This window comes from Pteropus medius, unplaced genomic scaffold (genome assembly GCF_902729225.1).
Source record: "Pteropus medius unplaced genomic scaffold, Ma_sr-lr_union100, whole genome shotgun sequence".
Classification (NCBI taxonomy): Eukaryota; Metazoa; Chordata; class Mammalia; order Chiroptera; family Pteropodidae; genus Pteropus; species Pteropus medius.
Window position 1 is genome coordinate 732,081 of NW_024352790.1, and position 22,452 is coordinate 754,532.

A 22,452-nucleotide genomic window follows, 5' to 3' on the forward strand; every position below is an offset into this window, starting at 1 on the left:
TGTGCAAAGAAAGTATCTCGTTATGAAAATTTATGAAATTTAATTATTCTTATAAACACATTATTAAAAATCCACTTTAAAGACAACATGTAAAGGTCTTGTACCTAAGATTTGGGCACTATAGCTCTGAACATCAAATAACTAGTCATGCTCCCTTCCAACTTTGGTGTTCCCTATAGTGTCGATTCACCCTACACTTCCACTGTGTTTATCTTAGCCATCCAGTGCAATAGCCACAAGCCACATGTGGCTACAGAGCACTTGAAATGTGGCTAGTCCAGACTGACCTGTGTGTTGTAAACACTGGATTTCAAAGATTTGGTATGCAAAAAAAAGAATGTTAGACATCTCATTAACCATTGTTAATAACATTGAGATGATAATATTGTGAACATATTAGGTTATATAAAATATACTATTAATATTATAATCTACCTGCTTCTTTTTACTCTTTTTAAAAAAGTAAATTCTTCCCATGTGGCTATGAGAAAATTTTAAATTACATGTGTGGTTCGTATTACATTTCTATGAGACAGTGCTGTGTTAGACGCTAGGGTTTTCTACACACCAAATTCCAGTTGTCCCATTTTCAATTCTCTTGTCATCAAATTGACTGGAAATGATGCTTCCCTATGTAACTTGAGGAGTCGCTCTGTTTAGCATTCAGTTATGTGTCTCATGCGGCAACTTTGCCCCATGTTTCCAAGTCCACAGCTGACTTATAGAAGTTCACGGTATTAGTAAATTGCCACCTGCTGATAACAGTAATTGCATTATATCCAGAATGCAATTAACTGTCAACATTTTTCTTCAACTTTTGCTGTCTTGTTCAGTTTTGCCCCATGAGAGAAACATCTGTGAAAAAGGCTATAAAAAATGATTAGTATTTAGACAATAAATCATTATGTATCAGGTGCAGTAAGAAACAAAGAGTAACTGCCATAAAAGAAATCCAAAAGAACTCAGTAGATATTCTTAACATTTGACTATCTAAGTAGTTTTTGCATAACTTTCAGTTCCATTTTATCTCTAATACCAAAAAAGCTAACACACAAAACTGCTGCATGACTTTCAAAGTTATAGAGTCCCTATATATCCAATAACTAGGAAAAGAAAATGTTTTAAAAGAGAAATGAATTATAAGTATAGTGTTGAGTAATTTAACTCTTGGTATTTATTAATTTGTTTAGCAAATATTTGGAGGATTTAGGGGTACAAAGACACCCTACAAGGATATCCGCGCTCATGTGTCTTTGGGTTTCTTGTTATGTGAGAGCGTAGCTTTTAAAAAAATATATATAGTTTAGGCCAATTTTAGAGAAAGTTTTCTGTTAGCTATAGACAAAACCACGTTAACTGAGACACCAGAACGCACAATTCTCAAATCAGAAAACAATTTTCTGAATGAATACTATATCCAACTAAACAACCTTTCAAATAAGGAGACATTCAAGACATTTCCAGATAAATAAAAACGGAGAGAATTGGTCACAAGCAGATCTGTCCTACCAGAAACATTAAAAGCTAAAATGAAAGAACATTAGATTATAACTCAAATCCACATGAAAAAATAAAGAGCACTGGTAAAGGTCATACAAGAGAAATATAAATGACAGCATAAATGTATTTGCTGTTTACAATGCTTCCTCCCATCATATTTTAAAGACAATTGTACGAAGCAATAATTATAAACCTATGTTGTAGAGTATACAATGTATGAAATGTGATTTATGTGACAATAACAGCACAAAAGGGAAAGGGGATGGAGTTTTATAAGGGCAAAATTTTTGTAAGCTATTGTAATTAAATTGATATTAATCCAACCTAGATTATTATAAATTGAGATGTTAGTTGTAATCTCCAGGGCGACCATTAAGGAAATAACTAAAATTCCATATACATTAAGAAAAACGATAAGGGAAATTACATTAGTATGGTAAAAAACTATCTACTTAACACAAAAGAAGGCAGTAATTAAGGAATAAAATTACAAAAAAGGGATGGCATATAGAAAACAAATAGCAAAAGAGCACACATAAACCCTACCTTACAGAACGTATTTTTAAAATGATCCTATGATATGCTGTCTACAAGAGATATACTTTAGATTCAAACACACAAAGATAGGAAATAGATATACCTGGCAAGCAGCAACCAAAAACAAAATAAACCTTATGATAAAAATTGTTCTTAAGAGACAAAAAGGGATATTTAATAATGGTAAGAGGACCAATCCATCAAGAAGATGTAACAATGATAAACATATACACCTAACAACAGAGTCCCAAAAATCATGTGGCAAAAACTGACGGAATTGAAGGGAGAAAGAGACAATTCAAGAATAATAATCATTGGAGATTTCAGTGATCCACTTTCAATAATAAACAGAACCACTAAACAGCTGAAAAACAAGGCACTAAAAGACTGGGACAACTGCTATTCCTGGAGAAGACAACATGGATTACAGTAACTTGGGCTGGATATAACGAACATATCATAAAATGAAGACCTCTGAGAAGACGATATCAAAAGGAATTTTGGAGAAACTGATTAATAGTATAAGTTACTTATTTAAAACTCTTAAAAAGAAACCAAAAGTAAAATAAACTAACTGATAAAAAGAATAATCTACACACTAAAGATCACATTAAAAGCCTCCACACTCAGAAAACTTCATTGCAATTAGGGAAAATAAATTTTAAAAAAAGAGAAGCAAAAGCTCTCATAGAAACTACCAAATCCTTCCTGCTCTGCTTCAATACAAAATGAATTTTCACCTAAGTGCCAATTTAGGGTTAATTTACCCCATAAAGATAAAGGAGAATCTCTTCAAAGTATATGAAAAACTCAGCCATATATGTGAAGAACTGGACACCTGAAAGATATAAGCCCAATTTTTTTCACAAAATTTTGAAAGAAGCGTTGACTTCTTATGTCCCATGAGAGAGTTTATGCTAATAGTTTGAGGGCTCTACTAGCTGAAGGAAACATCAATAATTTAAGAAAAAAAGTATACATTAGTCAAAAAAGCATTAAAGATGAATTTAAGCATTTCAAAAACTATGTTTATATCCCAATATTTCAAATGGGGCAATTGTCAGACGCCTGAGGGTACGACCTCTCCTGGATAAAGAAATTCCCAAGAAAGGATGAGCATCAGACTGTGGCAATGTCTGGATACAGGTTCAGTGCCACACATAATCCGGATGTCACCCTCACCCCCACCCCAGGATCAGGATGACAGGAGCAGGATGTATTCATCAGAGCATCTCTATTCTGTCACAGCGGGCCCTCCACAAGAGCAAGATAGCTTATGCTGCTGCTCCTTGTGCTAGCAGAATCTCGGAACTTTCTTTTGGTTCAGCCCTCCCACCTGAACACAACACCCCTAGCCCAGGCTCTAATTCTCCTATGAGAAGGTAGATGGTGCAGATTGGCCCAAAGGTCAGTTCCTAAGAAAAGAACTCCCTGCAGTTCTCCTTATCCTAGAAAATGCGGACAAATCTCCCCCAAATCCTTTCTATTGAGGGATTTCCCTGACCTAGCACATTTCCCACTGGTAAGAAAAAATATCTTTATTCTAGGTATTAAGTGATACTAAGTAATAATCACTAAGTACTCAAATGTAATATGGCAATGACGTAAGAACAGACTGCTAAGCTAACCATTGGAATAAGAAAGAGCCCCCAGAACACATCCAAGTCTATTAGGTAACTTAACATACAATAAAAGTGCCACCATAAACCAATGAAAAAAGGACAGATTGTTTAGTAATTGGTACTGAGAAAGTGACTCACGACATGCAGATCCCTACTTAATAGCACATACAAAGGTGTGAAAGTGCAACTATAAATTTTGGAGAAGAAAGAGAAGAAGAATATCTTTGTGACTTAGGGCATGGGAAGGACTGCTTCCTACAGATTAACAAGAAAAAGATGCTAGCTCATTAAAACAATGGAAGTGTATCTAAAGAGGTACTTTTCTAAAAGAAGAAACTCAAAAGGCTAACAAACATGTGAAAAGATGCTCAAATTCCTTAGTTACCTGGGGAAATGCAAATTACAAGACTGAGATTACACTTTATACCTATTAGAACTGGCAAACCCTGGCAGGCTGGATAATGCCAAGGGTTGGCAGGATTACAGGGAAATGTGCTAATGTGGGAGTGAGACTGACAGTCATTCTGAAGAGCAATTGGTCAAATTAAGTACGTGCATGCCCTCTGCCCCATCACTTCCACTCCCACGACCCAGAAAAATAACACACAGGTACACAGGTAGGTTCATAACCAGACATATATGATGGTACAATTTGTGGTGGGGAGAAACAGGGCTTGCAGTAAGGAGTACTTAATGATTGTTACAATCATGGACTAGAAATACACATAGTGACATAAGTGAGTCTTAAAGAGTGTCAGTGAAAAACGTAAACTCAGAATGAGGTAAGAATATTATTTACATCCAGTCAAATATATGTAAACCCAAAGTGATAATACACATTTTGGAACACTTACAACAAAAAGATACCTATGAGAGACATTAGAATGGTTGCCGAAGGGCGAAGGTGGGGAGGAGGGCGGACAGGAATGTGGACAAAAAAGGAATGAATAGAACCAGAAAAAGGCCACAGGGCAATGATGCTAACGTACCATGAAGAGTTTGATTTACTCAACTTTAATTAGCTCCTGAGGTTTTCTAATTAAAAAAAAAAAAAAATTTATAGTATAAAGTGTAATTCCTCTACACTGCCTTGCAGTTCCATATAATCCCTATAAACTTTTAAAGCCAGTGTCTTCATCATTTAAAAAGGATAATATTGTAAGCGACTTATAAAATTACTTATTTAAGTTTACTGTTTCGAGAATCTAATTATACTTCTATTTTGTGGATAAAAAAAGGCATTCTATGGAAAGTAACCTTGCAAGGAGATCCGAGCATACATTTTTAACTGGGCAGGTCATGGTGAGTAGTTACATCCCAGGCATATAACTTCTTTAGTAAAAGGCTTATTTTTGCCTTAAGCAAAAGCCCTATCCATTGTTTCTGTGCATCTAGGTTAAAATACATTGAAATGCCCCCTTCCAGATCTGTCCCTCCTCCTTGTGTACTGACCACTCTTTCATACCCCTCTTTCTAAAGCAGACTACCCTCAAGAGAGCACATAATCTTTAGTATCGTATAATCTGATCCTCATACTTTCTCCCATCCTCATGTAATCTTCCTTACATTCCCACCTTAATTTCAAATGCGTAAAACAAACTGCAAAACTGTCATCCTCCAGAGCATTTGAGATCTCGCTTCCTAGCATATGTCGTCGGTTTGGCTCAAATAAACTCATATAAATTCTTTACAGTTTTGGACGTTATTAAGTCGACAGTTTATAAATACATGATGAAGTATAGGAAAAGATAATTAAGCAAAAGAAACAAATTTATCAATTCATAAGTCTACAGATTTATTTGGACCTAAAACTAAAAGTCAGATGAATAAGTATAGCACTTATGCTGCATTTGGCTGTGTGTCCCTACAAGCAGCAGAGACATGAGGTTGTGAGGTTGGAAAAGGACTTTTAACTATTGCAAAATACCCAGTACTTTGCGGGATTTGTTCTGGGTACATAGTCTGGGATTCTGACGAGTACAGCTATCCACATAACATGGCGACAAGACTTTTTAGTCGTTGAATATGAGGAGCCCACATATACTGAAGCATGGGTGGGTGTTTTGGTGCTGCTGATGCTTCAAATTTTGTAGTATAGTTTGTGCTATGCTAAAAATAAACTATCCCAGGAGACTGAGATCGGAGAGAGAGGGACAAAAAATCACTAGCCTATGCTCAGACTCACACAAATTCTGCAGCTGCCTATGTTATCTGAAGAAGTCCATGTGACAGGACTAAGAAATGTACCTTCCTTCATTGAGACATCTACCTGAATCCTTCCAACCTCTAAAGAACGACAGAAACAAAACCAAACCAATGAAAATCTCTTCCTCTCCTTTCTTCCTTCTCTTCTCAAAATCTTCCTCCAGTTTAGCCAAAGCCTCTTCCCTGCCTTTGAGGGAATGGCCTGATTCCTGGCTTTTTGCCTGAATCAGCACTTTCCATTTCTGCAGCACAGGGAATAACTTTTTCTGTATTATAGAAATATTGTTCCCGGTCAAGAAACTTTTTAAAATGTGAAATTACCAGTGTCTCTTAATCCAAATATCTTCCATTTTCAGAAATCTTAAAGATATTAAAAAGCAGCTGTCAGAAGTTCAAAATGGAGATCGGAAATTATTTCGGCAATTCATCTTAAGTATAAAATCGCATGAGATAAGTAGTATATTCAGCAGATTTGTTCCTCCACTCTTCTTAGTGTTTTTACATTTGCTTAATTACCATGGAGGGTACGACACACAGTTGTTTCTGTGTGTAATTTTCTATTATAAATATTTCTCCATCTTTTAAAGCTTTGGCTTTACAGATCATAAACAGGGATGCTACAGTTTTTAAAAGAATCAGCAATTTGTAGTTCCATTGGTAAGGGGGAGAAAAGTAAATCCTTACCAATTAGATTGTTTGTCAGGAAAAATGTTATCTTTTCGGATGTGAACAATGACCACTTTATAATCGATTTTTGCCCCAGCTGGCAGGAAGGTCAAAACTAAATCTTTTTGCAACTTAATTTATCTTGGGGCCTTGTACATTCAACTCTCTGTGGTTTTTGAAGCAAAAGCCCCTGCATGGGTCTCAGTAGGATTCATTTTAGGATTCAGGTATGTCTGGGGGATGGGAGGAGCCATGAAAGCTGTAGTTACATAAAAAACTAGGGTGGCTTTGAGAAGGAACACAAACATGGGTGTACAAGTTGGTTCAGTGATGATGTGTCAACAAAAGAGAAGCTACCATTTAGCCTTGTGTCCCTGGAGATGAGCCCTGACCTCAAGGATTTACCCTTGAGTTCTAGTGCGGGGACAATTGCTAATTTTCCAATTTTACCATTCATTCATCCCAGTGAATTTTAGTGGGACATGCATCATGGAAAAGAAGGAAAACTGAGTTTGCAAAATGTTAATTTATTTATAAAAGAACTCCATTTTTAGTAGACTGAAAATCGACTTTTTTGAGAAAACCAATTTATGCATAATCATGTTCCTTTGTAGAGTTACTTTTAATTTTAAGAATATAAAAGATATTTTTAAATAAATGTAATTCTGTCTTTATCGTGATTTTAGCTTATATTAGAATATAGCAGTCAAACTTTCTAAAAAGTTACGCCACTAAATTTAGGTGCCTTCCAACTGTCTTGTCTTGTCAAAGAGCAGGCAGAGAATTATATTATCTTAACTAGCCTATTATTTGAAAGTTCTTTTTAAAATTATAATAAGCTATTTAAATATATACCTTTATCTAAAATTTTTCTTTATGTATGATGCTGGGATGAACGGTTTACAAAATATGTTAAAGAACATTCATGTCCCCTGGAGCTATTAGTAGTGCTAATAAAATTGACTCGACCCAATAGGCTGCTCTATTAATGGCAAATAAATATACCAGCTGAAGAACAAAATGGAATATTTGTACCAAGTACATTCACTAACATAAATGTGTTTGTGGTGAAGAACTGAATTATGTATTCATGTTGGATTGATGTGGAAACAGAACTGGGGGAGCATGAGGTTTAGCTTTTATACTTAGGGTTTGGACATCCTCCCTAAGGAGTTCAATCTACTCTATCTGTAGAGGACATTCTTGTTTCTGAAGATATTTGGGGGCTCCGAGGCAATTAAGGAATACTTTTAGGATCTCGGATAATTACAAGCCACGTGGACATTCTATACAGCAAACCCCCTGCTGAGGGAGAAATCTCCAGGCCCTGCCTGAAGTCCTTGGCCTGACATTCCCCATGGCTGCCTTGGGTGGTGTGGGACCCCTTCTGATCAAAGAAAGGGCAATACAGAGTATGTGTCGACACATGTGCACTACCTTCCTCCATGACACATTGAGACTACAGCCTACCTAACTCTACACTACGAGTATTAAAAACTTTCTGTACCAATAAGAACCACGAGAACACAAAATACATTTAAGATGACAGGAAGCTATTCAAGGACCCAGAACATAAGGATTTTTCCAGTTTTTTCGAAGATTGTAAAAGAATAAGCATGAGATGTTCAAGAGCATACTCTGCTCAGACTGGTTTTGGAAGTTCCCTTCTGGAAATACTGTCATTCGCATTATATGCTATGCAAAACAATTTTTTTTTCTTTCTGACTACACCAAAAGGATACTTATTTTGTTTTATTTCAAATGCTATTACTTATTATCCCGTAATCAATCAACTGATCAATAAGTTGTCAGAGCAATTAAAGATACAATTAAAGAATAATTAAAGATTCTTACTTTTATCTGGACAATTTTAATTTCATCGAATCTTATATCAGCAAGAGATCTCCTTGTCTGGCCTCTTCGGTGTCCAAATTTACACTTATTTCTCATCACTTGTTCATCATCTTCTATGGGTCTCCAAACATATTTAAAGCGATCTTTGAGGGCTCGTTTCCATAAAAACTGTATAAAATAAAACAGGACAGTTAATCTTTGAAGAGGCTGAAATAATTCTATATAAACAATAAAATCTTTTCTATCACTTTCGGGCTGGAAATATTTTCACATCACAGTAACAGAAATAATATATCTATCGTTCCATTTACCCTTAGAAATTCTGTGATACTGCTATAAAAACTGCAAACCTTATATTATAAATAAGAAAACGGAGTCAGAGAAATAAAAATATTTTCCCAATGTCATATAGCTATTGAGTAAATATACTGGTTCTTGAATCTAGATTTTCTAATTCCTAAAATTGGATACTTTTCACCTTACTTTGCTGTCTCCACAACGTACTCTACTTTTCTAGTGAGCTCTAGAAAGGAACCGATAATGGCTTATGCATACAAATTGATGCATTTAAAGAAAATTTATCAATCCATATATGATTTTTCTATCATCCCTTGAAATTCGCTTCGGTGATTACTATTGGCATTCACTCTTTAAATATTTGTGGAACATTTACTGTTGCAAACACAAAGATATCCCTCCCCCACCCTGCTGGTATCTAACTCTCGCTCTGCCTCCATCCAGATCTCAGCTCAGTCACCACTTCCTTATGGCCACCCTAACAGCTGTTTTCTGTTGATGGTCAGCTCTCATCTTTCTTTGTCAACACTTATCACACCGGTATGTACCATCATCTATGTGACGATATTCTGTTTCTGTTGCTTTTCTTTTCTGTTCTTTTCATTCTTTCTCCCTTCCTCCCTCCCTTCCTTCTCTGTCTTACTTCCACTGGGCTACAAGCACGCAAAGCCAAGGCTCATGTCTGCTTTGCTCACCAAGCCCAGCACAGTGAGAGAGCAATAAGGTCAGTCCTGACCATTTCAGTGGGTTTTGGGAGAGTCAAATAAGTAGCTATTTGTAACTAAAGTGCTGTTCATAAAACCTTCCACAGCCCTGGTGAGGTGTACTGTGGGTTGAGGTTGGGGGACAGTTTTGCCCCTGATTAAGCACCTGGGAATGTGTGAGTCAGAGATGCTTTATCACTTCCCACAGGCTGGGATTCCGGACTCCACCATCATTGTTTAACAACAGCACAGAAATAATGGATGGTTTATATTTTTTTAGCCTTGAAATAGTGCAAATATATTTTTTCTCTCATATTTCCTATAGCTCTGAAGGTTTTCTAAATCTGCTGGCCTGCTGGGAAGTATCATAACGATCAACTGCTAGGACATTTTTAAATTGCCAATTTCTTCTTCCCAGACTCTCCCTTCTCTCCTTATTAACTGTCTGATAGGAACAAAAATAAAAAGACAAATCAAATGCAGTTTTTCACATGAGTACTCAACCAACGAGTTGCTACATGCCTGGCATCATGAGTTCCTAATTCAGATGCCTCAGTAGATAATATTTATGTCATTGATTAATCGTCCCCCTTCTCCATAGTTTTCCCACTGGAGGGCGTGTGGAAAGACCTACATGAATACAGCTCTCCTCTGCAATAAAAAACAGCCCTGAACTTATGGGCCTCCTGATCTGATACGTGAAGCAGTCCACAGTACCACCAGCAGATCATTGCCCAACATTTTAAACCCAAATATAATCATCAAGAAACATTCAGAAAAACCCAGAATGTGGACCATCTTACACAGCAACTACACTGGACTTGTCCAAAAAGTAAATACCAGGAAAAACAAAAAGAGCAGAGAGATTGTCCTAGACAAAAAGAAATCTGTACCACTTGGTAGGGGTGCTGGTAATAGGGGAAGCTATGCATGTGTGGGGGGCAGAGGATACATACGGAGAAATGTCTGTATCATCTCAATTTCCTTGAACTTAAAACTGCTCTAAAATATAAAGTCTATAAAAAAAAGGAAGAGAAACACAAAGAGAGGCACAGAAGGTATCGAGGAGAAAGAGAGAGAGAAGCTGAAGAAACTGGGGTGAGGCATAACATTACTGAACAATGCAAGGCAATTATTTTAAGATGGGCCGAGATTAACAAAATGGCACCATGCGGTCACTTACAAAGCCACAGCCATCCTCGTCCAGGAAAGGGTGGGCCTGCAGGAGGGCGTTGACCACATCGTTATACTGCTGCGTGGTGGGATACCTGGTCAGCGCAACAAGGAGGACACTTATCACTTCAAGCAGCTCACATTCCTTCCTTTAAGGTTTAAATTGCACTCACTTTTCTTCAACTCTTTCTAGATAACAGTGTAGACATTCAAATATTGGGCCATGTTGGACTTATTACCAATATGCCATCCCAAATCCGAAGAGAGTTGGTTCCAAATGAATTCTATTTTACTCTGAAAACAGACCCTCTCCCACAGGAACAAGACCTGTTATTACTCACAATGAGCCTTCCAGATACTTAGTCATGTCGGCCTGGAGAAACTCAATGATCCTTATCCTCACGCTATGATCGGGACACTTCTGTTCTGCTAGCATGCTCTTGACATCATAGGGAAACTCTGGTAAAACATAGGACTTCGTCCAGTGTGATGCTTTATTCCTTGCTAGCACATGTTTCACATTCCTTCTGTTAAATAAAAATACATGCAGAGCGAAATTCTATTGTAAATACATGCAACTTATTAATTTCCTACATCCTGAGAAATTATGTTATAAACCACTTTCCTAAGACCTACATATATGAAAGTCATCAATCCCTCTTCCATCCATTCATCTATCAGTGAATATTTGAAGGCTCATTAGGTATCTCTGTTTTCTTTTCCTTTGTACACACATAAATACTTGTTCTTGGGGTGGCACGGGGTGGGGGAAATGTCATAATAATATAGACTTTAGAATAAAGCCTGAAGTTGAAAAGAATATTAATCCATATATCTTGAAGAAATAATATGTAATGCATAGCTCAAAACTGAACAACATATGAAGCAAAAAGAGAAGAAGTTGCAATTCAGCAAAGCAAATGAGACATACAATAAAGTCATAGCACCTGATTAAGAAAATACTTCTAATTAATTTCTTCTGCTGCTGTTTATAGTGAAATACACGATCCATTTAATTTAGTTGGTTTGGCTATTTTAATAGGTAAACTTTGTTTCTAAACTAAAAATAAGTATCAGATACTCCGATTTCATTCAGATGAAGTTTCTACCAAACGCTGCAGAAAACCATAGCTACAGAAAGAGATCGGTAGTTGCCTGGGGCTGGAGGTGGGAGAGAAGATTGACTGCATGCAGAAGGGCACAGGGAATTTTTGAGGGGGATATGTTCCAAAATGTGTTGTGACCATGGTGTACAAACATATAAATTTGCTAAAATTAACTGAGCTATATACTTGAAACAGGTAAATGTTATGTTATGTTAATTTTATGTTATACCTCAATAAGGCCATTTATAAAATTATCAGAACCACTTTAAAACCTTAAAGTTAGTGACTGATCATTAAGTGTGTAAAAAAAAGACTCGATAGTAAAATTTCCAAGCAACAGTTGCCCAGAGGCACTAGAGGCTTTCCATATACTTAACTAACAGGCTTGACTGGAATGAAAGTGAAGGAATAAATGCAAAATAGAAGACAAAAAAAAAAACCAGAAAGATTTCCTAAATTAGCCTAAGTAGGTTAACTTTCTGGCACAACCATGGAATCCTTAGTAGTCCTAACAAAATTCAGATGAGTTTTGAAAGGTCAGGTTCCTTTAGAATTTTAGGTCATATCTTATAAGAAGGCATGATGTGCAATAAAACATAGGAAACAGAAAAGAGAAAGCACTCGCCCCTCTTTCTCTGATAAGCTCTCTTCTTTTTCCCCCCTTTGGTAGTCACTGTATCAGTGATAAAAATATACCCTCACTAAAATAAGCACATTGATAATTTAACACTTGATTAATAGAGCAACAGGCAATTCCCAGATGAAATCTGTGCTTCAGCCCAAATCATTTTCCAATATGTTTCTTTCTCATTTCATTCATTCAATCCCTGTTTATTGGGGTCTACCATATGGCAATTACTCTTTTACAATCCCTATTTCCATTCCCATTGCGTTAGCTTATTTCTTTCTCCCATGATCTCTCTTATTTACTCAGACCAAGAGTGTAAAGTAATGACAAGTTTTGTTTTGTTTTTTTTTTTCCCCTATATTTTGTGCCTTCCCAGGGTTTTTAAAAAGTGATGTAACTGCTGGTGTTAAACTTGGTTTCAGTACAACATTTTAGTGCAGGGTTTCCAAGTAGTGAAGTTAGTGGCATGACCCCTTCAGACTTTTGAGGTTGCTGTCTCATATTTAGTATCACATCAGTAGATAACTTCAATATTCTGATGCTGTAAAATAGGGCTTGGTACAATTTTTACCTTCTTGTTCGACATATGTCTTCCATATGTCTCTTTTCTTCAAAACCAGAGTAGGGACTATATAGCATGACATTATTTCTGGCAAATGCCAGAATGTATCTAGACACACACAGACTCTTTCTAAGCTAGATATTCCATCTTGCTCCTAATAGACTCATTAGACAAAATGGGAGGCTTAACATTTTCCTTTTCTTTACATTAAAACAATTTTATAAGGTATTTTGGAAGAGACTAGAATCCAAGCTATGCCAAATGAGAACAAGTCAAAACTAGTATTACACAAGAAAAGGGACTCATCAGAAATTAAAAATACATTCTAACTGCAAGTACTTAGCAGGCACAATTGTTTGCTACCCATAAAATGATGATTGCATTGGATTAAAAAAATATTTTTATGATTTTTATAATCTTTTTATGAGGTTAAGATTATTTATAATATGTTTATTAAGTAGAGTTCTATTGGCAGAACACCAGTAGAAGTCGGTTTAAAGTAAGTGCAGGGAGAAGAAAGCACTTGCAAATGAAGAAGACACTGATATCTCTGTGCCCACCTCAGAGGCAGTGCTCTTCAGCAAAATACCACAACAAAACAACACATCTCTAATGCAATGGATCTCAACCCTGGGTACACAGTAAGAGCTTTTAAACATGCTAATGCTGAGGATTGATGGCAGTCTAACTGAATCATTCTAACTGCACTAAACACTCATTTTATGTGTAGAGTTTACATTTATGATAATAAAACATAATAAAGTTAAGCTGACACATTTGATAATTGGCAGTATCATTATTGCATTATGCACTAATTTTCTAAAAAATTACGAAATGGGGAGTCTCATGAAAAAGTTAATTAACTCTAAAATTTTGTCTAACTTTAATAAGCATGAAAAATCATTGAATTATTCTTCTGCTCCTAAGGAGCAGATAGTATGGTCTGATGTGGTTAACCAAGAGTAAAGAAGATGGTCCTATCAAGAACAGGTCTATTAAAACAGATCTTAAAAGTTCTCATTAGAAGAAAGAAGTTGTAACTATATATGGTGACAGATGTTAACTAGACTTATTGTAGTGATCATTTCACAATATATACAAATATTAAATTACTTTGTCGTATACCTGAAACTAATGTTATATGTCAATTATATCTCAATTAAAATTTTAAAAATAAAAAAACTGTAACAATAAGTTTGTGTTAAAAACAAAACAAACAAACAAAAAACAATAGTTCTAGTTGAGCTCCAGCTAAGGGAAAATCTCAATGCCCAGAAGACAGAAGTTGAGCCTTAGCAGGAAACAGAAGAGACACAGATGTTACATGAGGACAAGGACTATTTGTTTTATCTCCAGTGACTATAACCTAGCTTAGTAGAGTTGGTACACAGTGACTTTTGTGGAAAAAATAAACACAATCAGCTGAAAGGAGTAGTTACTTGAGCACTCATTTTGAATTCATTTTGCTCTGGGTAACGTTTTGAACATTTCAGTGGTTGCTCATTGCATTCAAGGCTCTGGTAATCTAACTCACCATTTATGTTCCAAATATGGTGGTTATATCACTCTCATCCTGCTTTTCCTTAACGTCTTCTACCTTAATTTCTTCAAATCGCTTTACTGAGTACTGCTTCCTAGAAGGTCAGTAATGGTTTCCTAATTCACAAATCCAGGCCCTTTTAACAATGGCCTATTTCAAGACTTTTCTAACTTTTTAACACCATTGACCACTTCTTCACAGCCCTCTACTCTTTCTCATCTTCCTTGACACTCTTCTATTTTCTTGACTCTTTTCCTATCTCTTCAACAGCTTGCTTATTTTATTTACTGACTTATTCTCCCTTCACTTTCTATGAGTTTATGCAAGTCTCCATCCTTGTCTTTTTAAACTTCAGTATGATTAGTGCTTTCTCCTTCAGAGAACTCATCCATCTCCATGGCCTCAGCTCCAAGCTCTGTGTTAAAGGATTATAAATCTATCATCAATAATCTCTTTTCCATGCTCCATCCCAGATCTCCAATAACTTGTACACTGTTCATCTCATATACAACACATCTAAAATAATTAATAATCTTTTCTATTTTAAACTAGTTTTCTATGTGCTATAGACTTTAGTGTCTCCCCGCTCAGAAAATTCATATGTTGAAGCCCTAATCCCTAATGTGGCTGTATGAGAAGACAGGGCCTTTATGGGAATAATCAAGGTTAAATGAAGTCACAGTATGATAGGATTTGTATCCTTATAAGAAGAGATATCAGAGAACTCACTCTCTTTTCTCTGCCGTGTGAAGCCATATCACAAGGTGACCATTTACAAGCCAGGAAGAGAGCTCTCACAAGAAATTGAGTTGGCTGGCACCTTAATCTTGGGCTTTTCAGCTTCCAGAACTCTGAGAAATAAATTTCTGTTATTTAAGTCACTCAGTGGTATTTTGTTATGGCAGCTCAAGCTGGCTAAGATACCATTCCAACTTCCGTGTTTCGTTTAGCATACCTCTTTTCTTAGCAACTCATGCTTAACACTGTGATGTCCTTTTTATCTTAATTCCTCAATATCTAGGTGTCATGAAAATTTCTTTACATCTTATCTCTGGTATTTGCCTACTTTTTCCCATGGTTCATGGCACTACACTAATCCAGGCATTCACCACTGAAATGTAGACTACTTCAACAGTCTAGTAGCATGAACTAATTAGCTCACACTGGCCCAACTACCAACTAACCCATAAATGATAACCATAAGCATTGGACAAAACATATATCTATATATATATAATTTATATTTATTTATTTGTAAACTGAAAACACTGGAAGGTGGAAAATAGTAAGCAGATTCTGAAGAGGACTCTACACTTAAAAGAAAAGGAAAACAAGGAGGGAGTTCCCCTTTTTATAACTTTTAGCCTAAGGCAGACCTCAAGCAGTGCTGTTAAAACTCTATTAGAAAACCTGCAGACTTTATGGACTACAGAATAAGTAGACAGAGTTTGGGGGAATGGTATTTCTGAGAAGGGTGTGGAGAATCTCAGAAAGGAGAGAGTTAATGAGGGGAGACTAAAAATTCTGTGTATAAACTATCCAAATCTCTGGTTGATCTTGAACCACATATATGTATAACCTAATTAAAAATTTAAAAAAAAAAAAAACTAAACTTAGATTTAAGCTGATATCCAAGAGTTTTTGGTTTGAGTACAACAAATTTTGTTGCTCACTTACACAAAGTAATAACAGTCTCTGGGAGAATAAGAAAGAATCAAGAGTCTCCACTGTAACATTCACAATGTCTGATATACAATCCAAAATTATATAACATAAAAAAAAAAAAAAGAAAAAGAAACATGTGACGCATTCTCAGGAGTAAAGCAATTAACAGAGTATGATGTTGAGATTATCCAGATGTTGGCAAGGATTTTAAAGCAGCTATTGTAATAATGTTCAGTGACTTAAAGGATAATATGTTAGATTGACTGAAGTAATAGGAAATTTTAGCAGAGAAATAGAAATTATTAAAAAGAACCAAGTAGAAATTTTAGAAAAGAAAATTGTGTGAGTGACATAAATTCCTGGAGTTTAACTCTGTTTTAAAAGTTAGCATAACCTTAATATTCATGGTAGCACAATTTACGATAGCCAAGATATGGAAGCAACCTAAATGCCCATCAGCAGAAGTTATGGTTCATATATATGATGGAATATTACTCAGCCATTAAAGAAAATGAAATCTTACTATTTGCAACGACATGGATGGACCTAGAGGTTATTATGCTGAGTAAAATAAGTCAGACAGAGAAATATAAATACCATTGATTTCACTTATATGCAGAATCCAAGGAACAAAAAGAACAAACTAATCAAAACCAGACTCACAAATATAGTGGACAATTTGGTGACAGACAGAGGGGGTGGAGTTGGGGGCTGGGAGAATGGGGTGAAAGGTTAAAGAAGTACAAATTAGTAGTTGATTGATGGTCATGGGGATGGGGAGCACGGTACAGGGAATGCAGTGAGCATTAATGTATTGGCTAGGTGGAAAACCAGAGGAGAAAAGGAGCAATTAGGGGGATCATTTTATAAACTATATAAATGTCTAACAAATGTACTGTATACTTGAAACAAATTGAAATAAATATATAAATTTTTTAAAAAGTTAGTATATTTAGTATGAATTGTGTCAAAATGTCTAAAGAGAAATTAATGCTATTAAAATATTTATCATGTCCCATGAAAATATATTCAGTTGTTCATTGAATCACATATTCTTTGTTCAATTTTTATTTAGTTTCTGTGTGGCAGGAACTATGCCAAATGCTGTGCTTACAATGATAAAAACCAAACCAAACCAAACAAAACACTCGGTATTTGTCCTTGAGCTACCTCTAATCTAATCAAGGACTACAGACTTTAAAGTTATTAATTTCATTATCTAGTTTTACAAGTAAAGCAAAGACACTACTCATAGAAGACAGGGGTCCTTGGCTAGCCTAGAATGTCAACAGAGGGGCTTCGGAAATAGAGATTTTGAACAGAATCTTCAAAGATGAGCAAGTAGGTAAAGGAAAGAAACAACACAGCCTGACACAAATGCCACGCAAAAGGCCCTTGACCAAAACCTGCTGAATGAATAGTGCCCTGGGCAGAGGGCAGGAGAAAGAGATCAGGGTGGCTGCAATGATTTCAGCTCCTATGGCTGGATGACAGCACCACTTTCTGAGATAGGTTGTAGAAAGGGAATGAATCTTCTGCCTTATCCTCATTCTATAGCTCTGGACCAGAGGGAAAATATTTAAAATAGGTACCACTGCCTTGTGCTTATCTGCCCCTCCCCACAGGCAGTTGATTGCACAGAAAGAGCACCTGGTCCATGATGGGCAATTCATTTCATTTCCTCAGATACTGAGTCAGTTGGCTGGGACAACCTGAGATGTTTCCAGGGAGAATTTGCTTTGGAGTCAATGCTATGGCAAGTCAGTCATATGCCAGTCAGTCTATGGAGACCAGAGCAGCCCTGAGTAGTAAGATAAATCTGTCCTCTTAGAGAAAAGCAAGGGAATGAGGCAGAGGAGGGAAGCAGAAGAGAGACTGAAATGGCTATCACGTGGCTCCACGAGAGGATGGACAGCTGCTCCCCTGGCTTTCCAGCACTAGTTCCTCCAGGTTTTGCCCTTGGAGTCTATGAAATGCTTTTATTACAATAAACTCCCCTTGTCTTAAGTTAGAGTGCATTGTGGTTCTTACACCCAAATATATATATAAAGGCAGAGGCCACGAGTTCCTTTTTGGACATCTCTAGCTCTTGTGAATAGAGATGGGCAACAAGTGGTCAAATAGGTTAGGAGAGACTCTGTGATTCGAAAGATACGGCAATATCAGCTCTGGTTTCCAAACCCTACAATTTCTCTACATTTTCTAAGCCAGTCCTAACTTTTTCTCTCTCTTGCCAGGTGCTATGAAGAATGAGAAACACCATGAAGACAGGGTTGCTCCTTTGATCAGACATGTGAAAAATCGGGAATAATAATCCTGCCCTGCCAGTATCTCAGGACAATAAGGAATGAATATCATCAATGGGCTTAGAAAAGAGGAAAGACTTACATGAATAGGTTTCACCTTTATCTTTCACTGGCATTGAAGGGAACCAAAATTTTGCCCCTCTGAAGCTGTTTTTTTTTTTTTTGGATACTGATTTTAGGCTATTTATTAAGAAACAAAATTTAGAAAGAACATTAGACACCCCACCCTCTTTCCCGCCAAAGAGAGTCTGAGAGAAGAACCTGCCTTAGGAAGGAAGCTTTGACTTAATCATTTTAAGAATCTTCACCCCAGCATTAGTCAGGAAGACTCCAAGCCTGTTAGCTAGATAGCATCCCCCAGCCCCACCCACACCCCGGGCTGTGTCCCATTGTTTCTGAGCTGCCCAGGAAGAATTTCCCTGCCAAGTAAGTTCCAGCTCTTCCTCAACTACCTGTAAACTGCCCATTCTCACTTCTGAAATCTAAAACCCCATTCCCTACCTTCTTTCTCCTTTGTCCAAAAATATCTTATATACCCAAAGTTGCCACACTGTCTTTGGAATTTTCATGCTATGTGAACTACCCATGCACATATACCAAAATTTTGATTTTCTCCTGTTAATCTGTCTCTGTTAATTTGGTTATTAGCCCAGCTAGAAGAACTTAGAAGGTAGGAGAAAAAAATATTATTTTTTTAACCTTCACAGCAGCAAGTACGAAAAGGAAAGAAGTCCTAAGGAAAGGGAGTATTACCTGGAGCAGTGCTGTCTACACTGCCTTTCATCTGCTTCTGCTGAGCTAGCACTCGGCAGGCATTATCTATTTTTAATGCTCACAAAATCCCCATGAGGAAAGTGTTATTGTTATTATTCCCATTTTGCAGGTGAGAATGCCAAACAGGAGTCAAAGGCATGGGTGAAAATGAGCCCTAATGTTAGGAGTTCTTGAGGATCTGGGGCCTTTATGACTGATTAGTGGTGGGTGTGTAAGGTTGAAGGTGGTGAAGAGGAAAGAGAACAGAGAAAACAGCCCAGAGCCCAAGCCTGTTTTGCCAGAGCTGCTGATCAAAGGTGCAGCTAGCTTTTCCCTGCTCTCCTGGGAAAGGGGCCTGATGTCAGGAGACTGAGGCAGATGCCCTTAGACCCCTGAGCTCCACTCTGACAATGGTGGATCCTGTGCAGAAGTGAGTATGACTCATTTGGGGAAACTAGAGAGAAGCCCCTTAACCTAAGTCTCAGTTTTCCTCATTTACAAAAAAGAGAGAGAATGCCCACTTTGCAGGACTGCTTTGTAGCCTAAGTGGAGTGACAATGAAAAGGGTTTGTGAAAACTATAAAGGACCACACTCTGACTTGTTTAGTACCCAATTACTCTCCTATGCAAGCTGGCATTTCTCCTTTCAATGGCAGTGCATTTAAGGAAAACATTTGCTCATCAGTGGCTGAAAACAATATATATCAAGAGTGATGCATGAACCACACAGCTAGGTGGCACCACATCTTACTTATAATCGCCTTCGGGGCTGTCTGAACACCACATTGCTGAGGCTGGTGTCTAGGTCTATGGTTTTCCTTTGTTCCAATGCTGTCCATATATTGAAATGTTACACCATTTAAATCCAGTGTAGGAATACAATAGTCTCCCCTCTTACCCGTAGAGGATACATTCCAAGAGTCCTAGTGGATGTCTGAAACCACAGATAGGACCGAAGAACCCTATATACATATACTTTGTTTTTCCCTACAGAATATCTATGATAAAGTTAAATTTATAAATTAGGCTCAGAAATAGATTAACAACAATAATAGTAAAATAGAACAATTAAAACAATAAAACAAGGGTTACTTGAACACAAGCCCTGCAATACTGCGACACTAGATCTGATAACTGAGACAGCCATTAAGTCACTAAGGGGCAGGCTGCACAGACAGTGTGGATACACGGAACAGAAGGATAATTCACGTCCCAGGCTGGATGGAGTGGGATGGTGCATGATTTCATCATGTTACTCAGAACAGTGTGCAATTTAAAACTTATGAACTGTTTATTTCTGGAATGTTCCATTTAATATTTTTGGACAGCAGTTGAGTGAGAGTAACTAAAACCACGGAAAGCAAAACTGTGAATAAGGCATGGGGGGGGGCGGGGTGGCTTCTGTATAAGGAAATGTTTACCAAAGCAGTGCCTCTATCAATAATAATCAAGTTAAAACAACTAGAAAATTCAAAACAAAAACAAAGACTCCACAAAAGGCATATTCAATAGGACATTATTCACTGAATAAATTCTATCTTTGTGGTTACTGCCAATTATCCTGGACAGTTTACAACAAAGATATCCCTTTTTTTCTTTAATGATGTATACTTGAAAGATGCATAATATAATCTCAAAACTTCATTTTTCTAACACAAAGATCAGAAAATTTAACTTTCATCCTTTACCAAACATTTTCATCACTTGGTAAAAAAAAAAAAAAAAATCCCTTCCAGAAAGCAAAAAATTTCGACTTAGAAATGCATTTAAATACATGAAATCTCATGAAAAAGAAAGACAAATATTATCATTTGGCTTTAAAATGTTTGGAAGTTGGCAACCCCACCTCTGTTTCAGTACTCTTTGGTCAATTAGTCCAAGAGCAAGGTTTCCAGCTGCAGAGAAAGATGCAGTGTGCTCCCCATGGATGGCTGGATTGGAGGTCTGCTCATTCCTGTCACCAAGAAGGAAGAGGTGGGTTAGGGGCTGCTCTGCAGGAGCCACAACTTTTGCCCTCAGGGCGGTTCTAAGGGTAGGAGTCAGTCCATAGAAAACATATGATCTGTGTCTTCTTCTAAGATCCACATTAGAGTCACGTCTAAGAGATCTTAAGGAAGGACCCTCTGGGGTCATCTCATGCAGTGGTTCATAAATGGCAGAAGGCAGACTGATGGCAGTTCACAATGCTATTTTCACTGATCAGTCATATTTCTAAATGGTGTTAAGATAATTCCTTCCTTTATGAAATGGCAGTGATAATAGACTATACCTTTATTGGTTAACAGTCTGATTGATAAACAATCCAAAAGAGATCCCTTCTCTACTTCCTGCCTTTTATCTGTGAAATCTCATTATATGAGCACCATATTCCACTGACTCTCTTGTTTTCTGAGTGATGCTGCTGAAGCCCAGAAGGCTTCACCACCACAAGCCACAAAGTAGCAGTGCCAGGAGTTGACCTCAGTTTTTCAGCTTCCTGTTCAGTGATTTTTCTATCAGGTTCAACAAAAACAACCAAAAAGCAACTGCAAATACTTCTACCAATTACATATTCCTATCATTTGCCTAAGTTTGAATAGGATACTCAATATCCCATTCAAATGTGGCATACAAATTCTTTTTAAAATAACATACCAGGCAACCATTAGTCATTAAATGAAATATGCATTCAAGTTGAAATCCATCTGCAATCTTTGACCTAGAATGCCATTGTAGACTCTTTAGGAGTCTTAAGCATCATTTATTCTACCTGCTTTGTTTTACAGTTGGAATTAAGAAAAGTCAAGTGGCTCTCCAAGGTTAGATGGGTAGCTAATATCAGAATAGGGGTTTGAAATCAAGTGTTTTGATACCTAGCTTCAGGGTTCTTTCTACTATACCATGTTCCCTATTTTTAATTAAGCACTTAATTAAATAGCATATTCTCATCTTTCTTTCTATTATCACAAATTCCACTTGACAATATATTTGTCCAGTGACAATATATTTGACAATCAGCAAATATTACCAATAAGTCCACATGCAATTATGGTTTTGCACCAGAATAATTTAACCTGAATACAAAACAACACAATCCCAGCTACTTACTGGGTAGAGTGAAAAACCCTCACTGATAAATCCCTGGACAACCAGTGTTCCCAGTCTTGGCTACATTTGAAAATGGCTTTCTTAACTAGGTTCACAAAGCCTTTTTAACACAAGGCTGTTTTGGTCTGGGAGAAGGAGAAGAGATTTTCTCAAAGATTGTGAAACTCCTAGCATCAGTGTGAATTAACATGGAGTTAGGTACTGTATTATTTTTTACAACCTACAGATGAAGCTGTAGGAATGTCAA

The 22,452-nt window shown here is 36.9% G+C and overlaps 1 protein-coding gene across 2 annotated transcripts in view; it reads right to left on the minus strand.

The window, feature by feature from the left end:
• The window catches only part of SAMD3 (sterile alpha motif domain containing 3), a 169,023-nt gene that overhangs the window by 8,390 nt on the left and 138,181 nt on the right, over positions 1–22,452 (minus strand). The window contains exons 4-7 of one of the 2 annotated variants that reach the window (XM_039849914.1): positions 20,965–21,072; positions 10,900–11,085; positions 10,569–10,653; positions 8,385–8,552 (exon numbers count right to left, since the gene is read on the minus strand). In XM_039849914.1, coding sequence (XP_039705848.1) covers positions 8,385–8,552; positions 10,569–10,653; positions 10,900–11,085; positions 20,965–21,072 — 547 coding nt within the window. Of the gene's footprint in view, positions 1–8,384; positions 8,553–10,568; positions 10,654–10,899; positions 11,086–20,964; positions 21,077–22,452 lie in introns of both variants that reach the window. The other variant, XM_039849915.1, reaches the window with a different exon arrangement.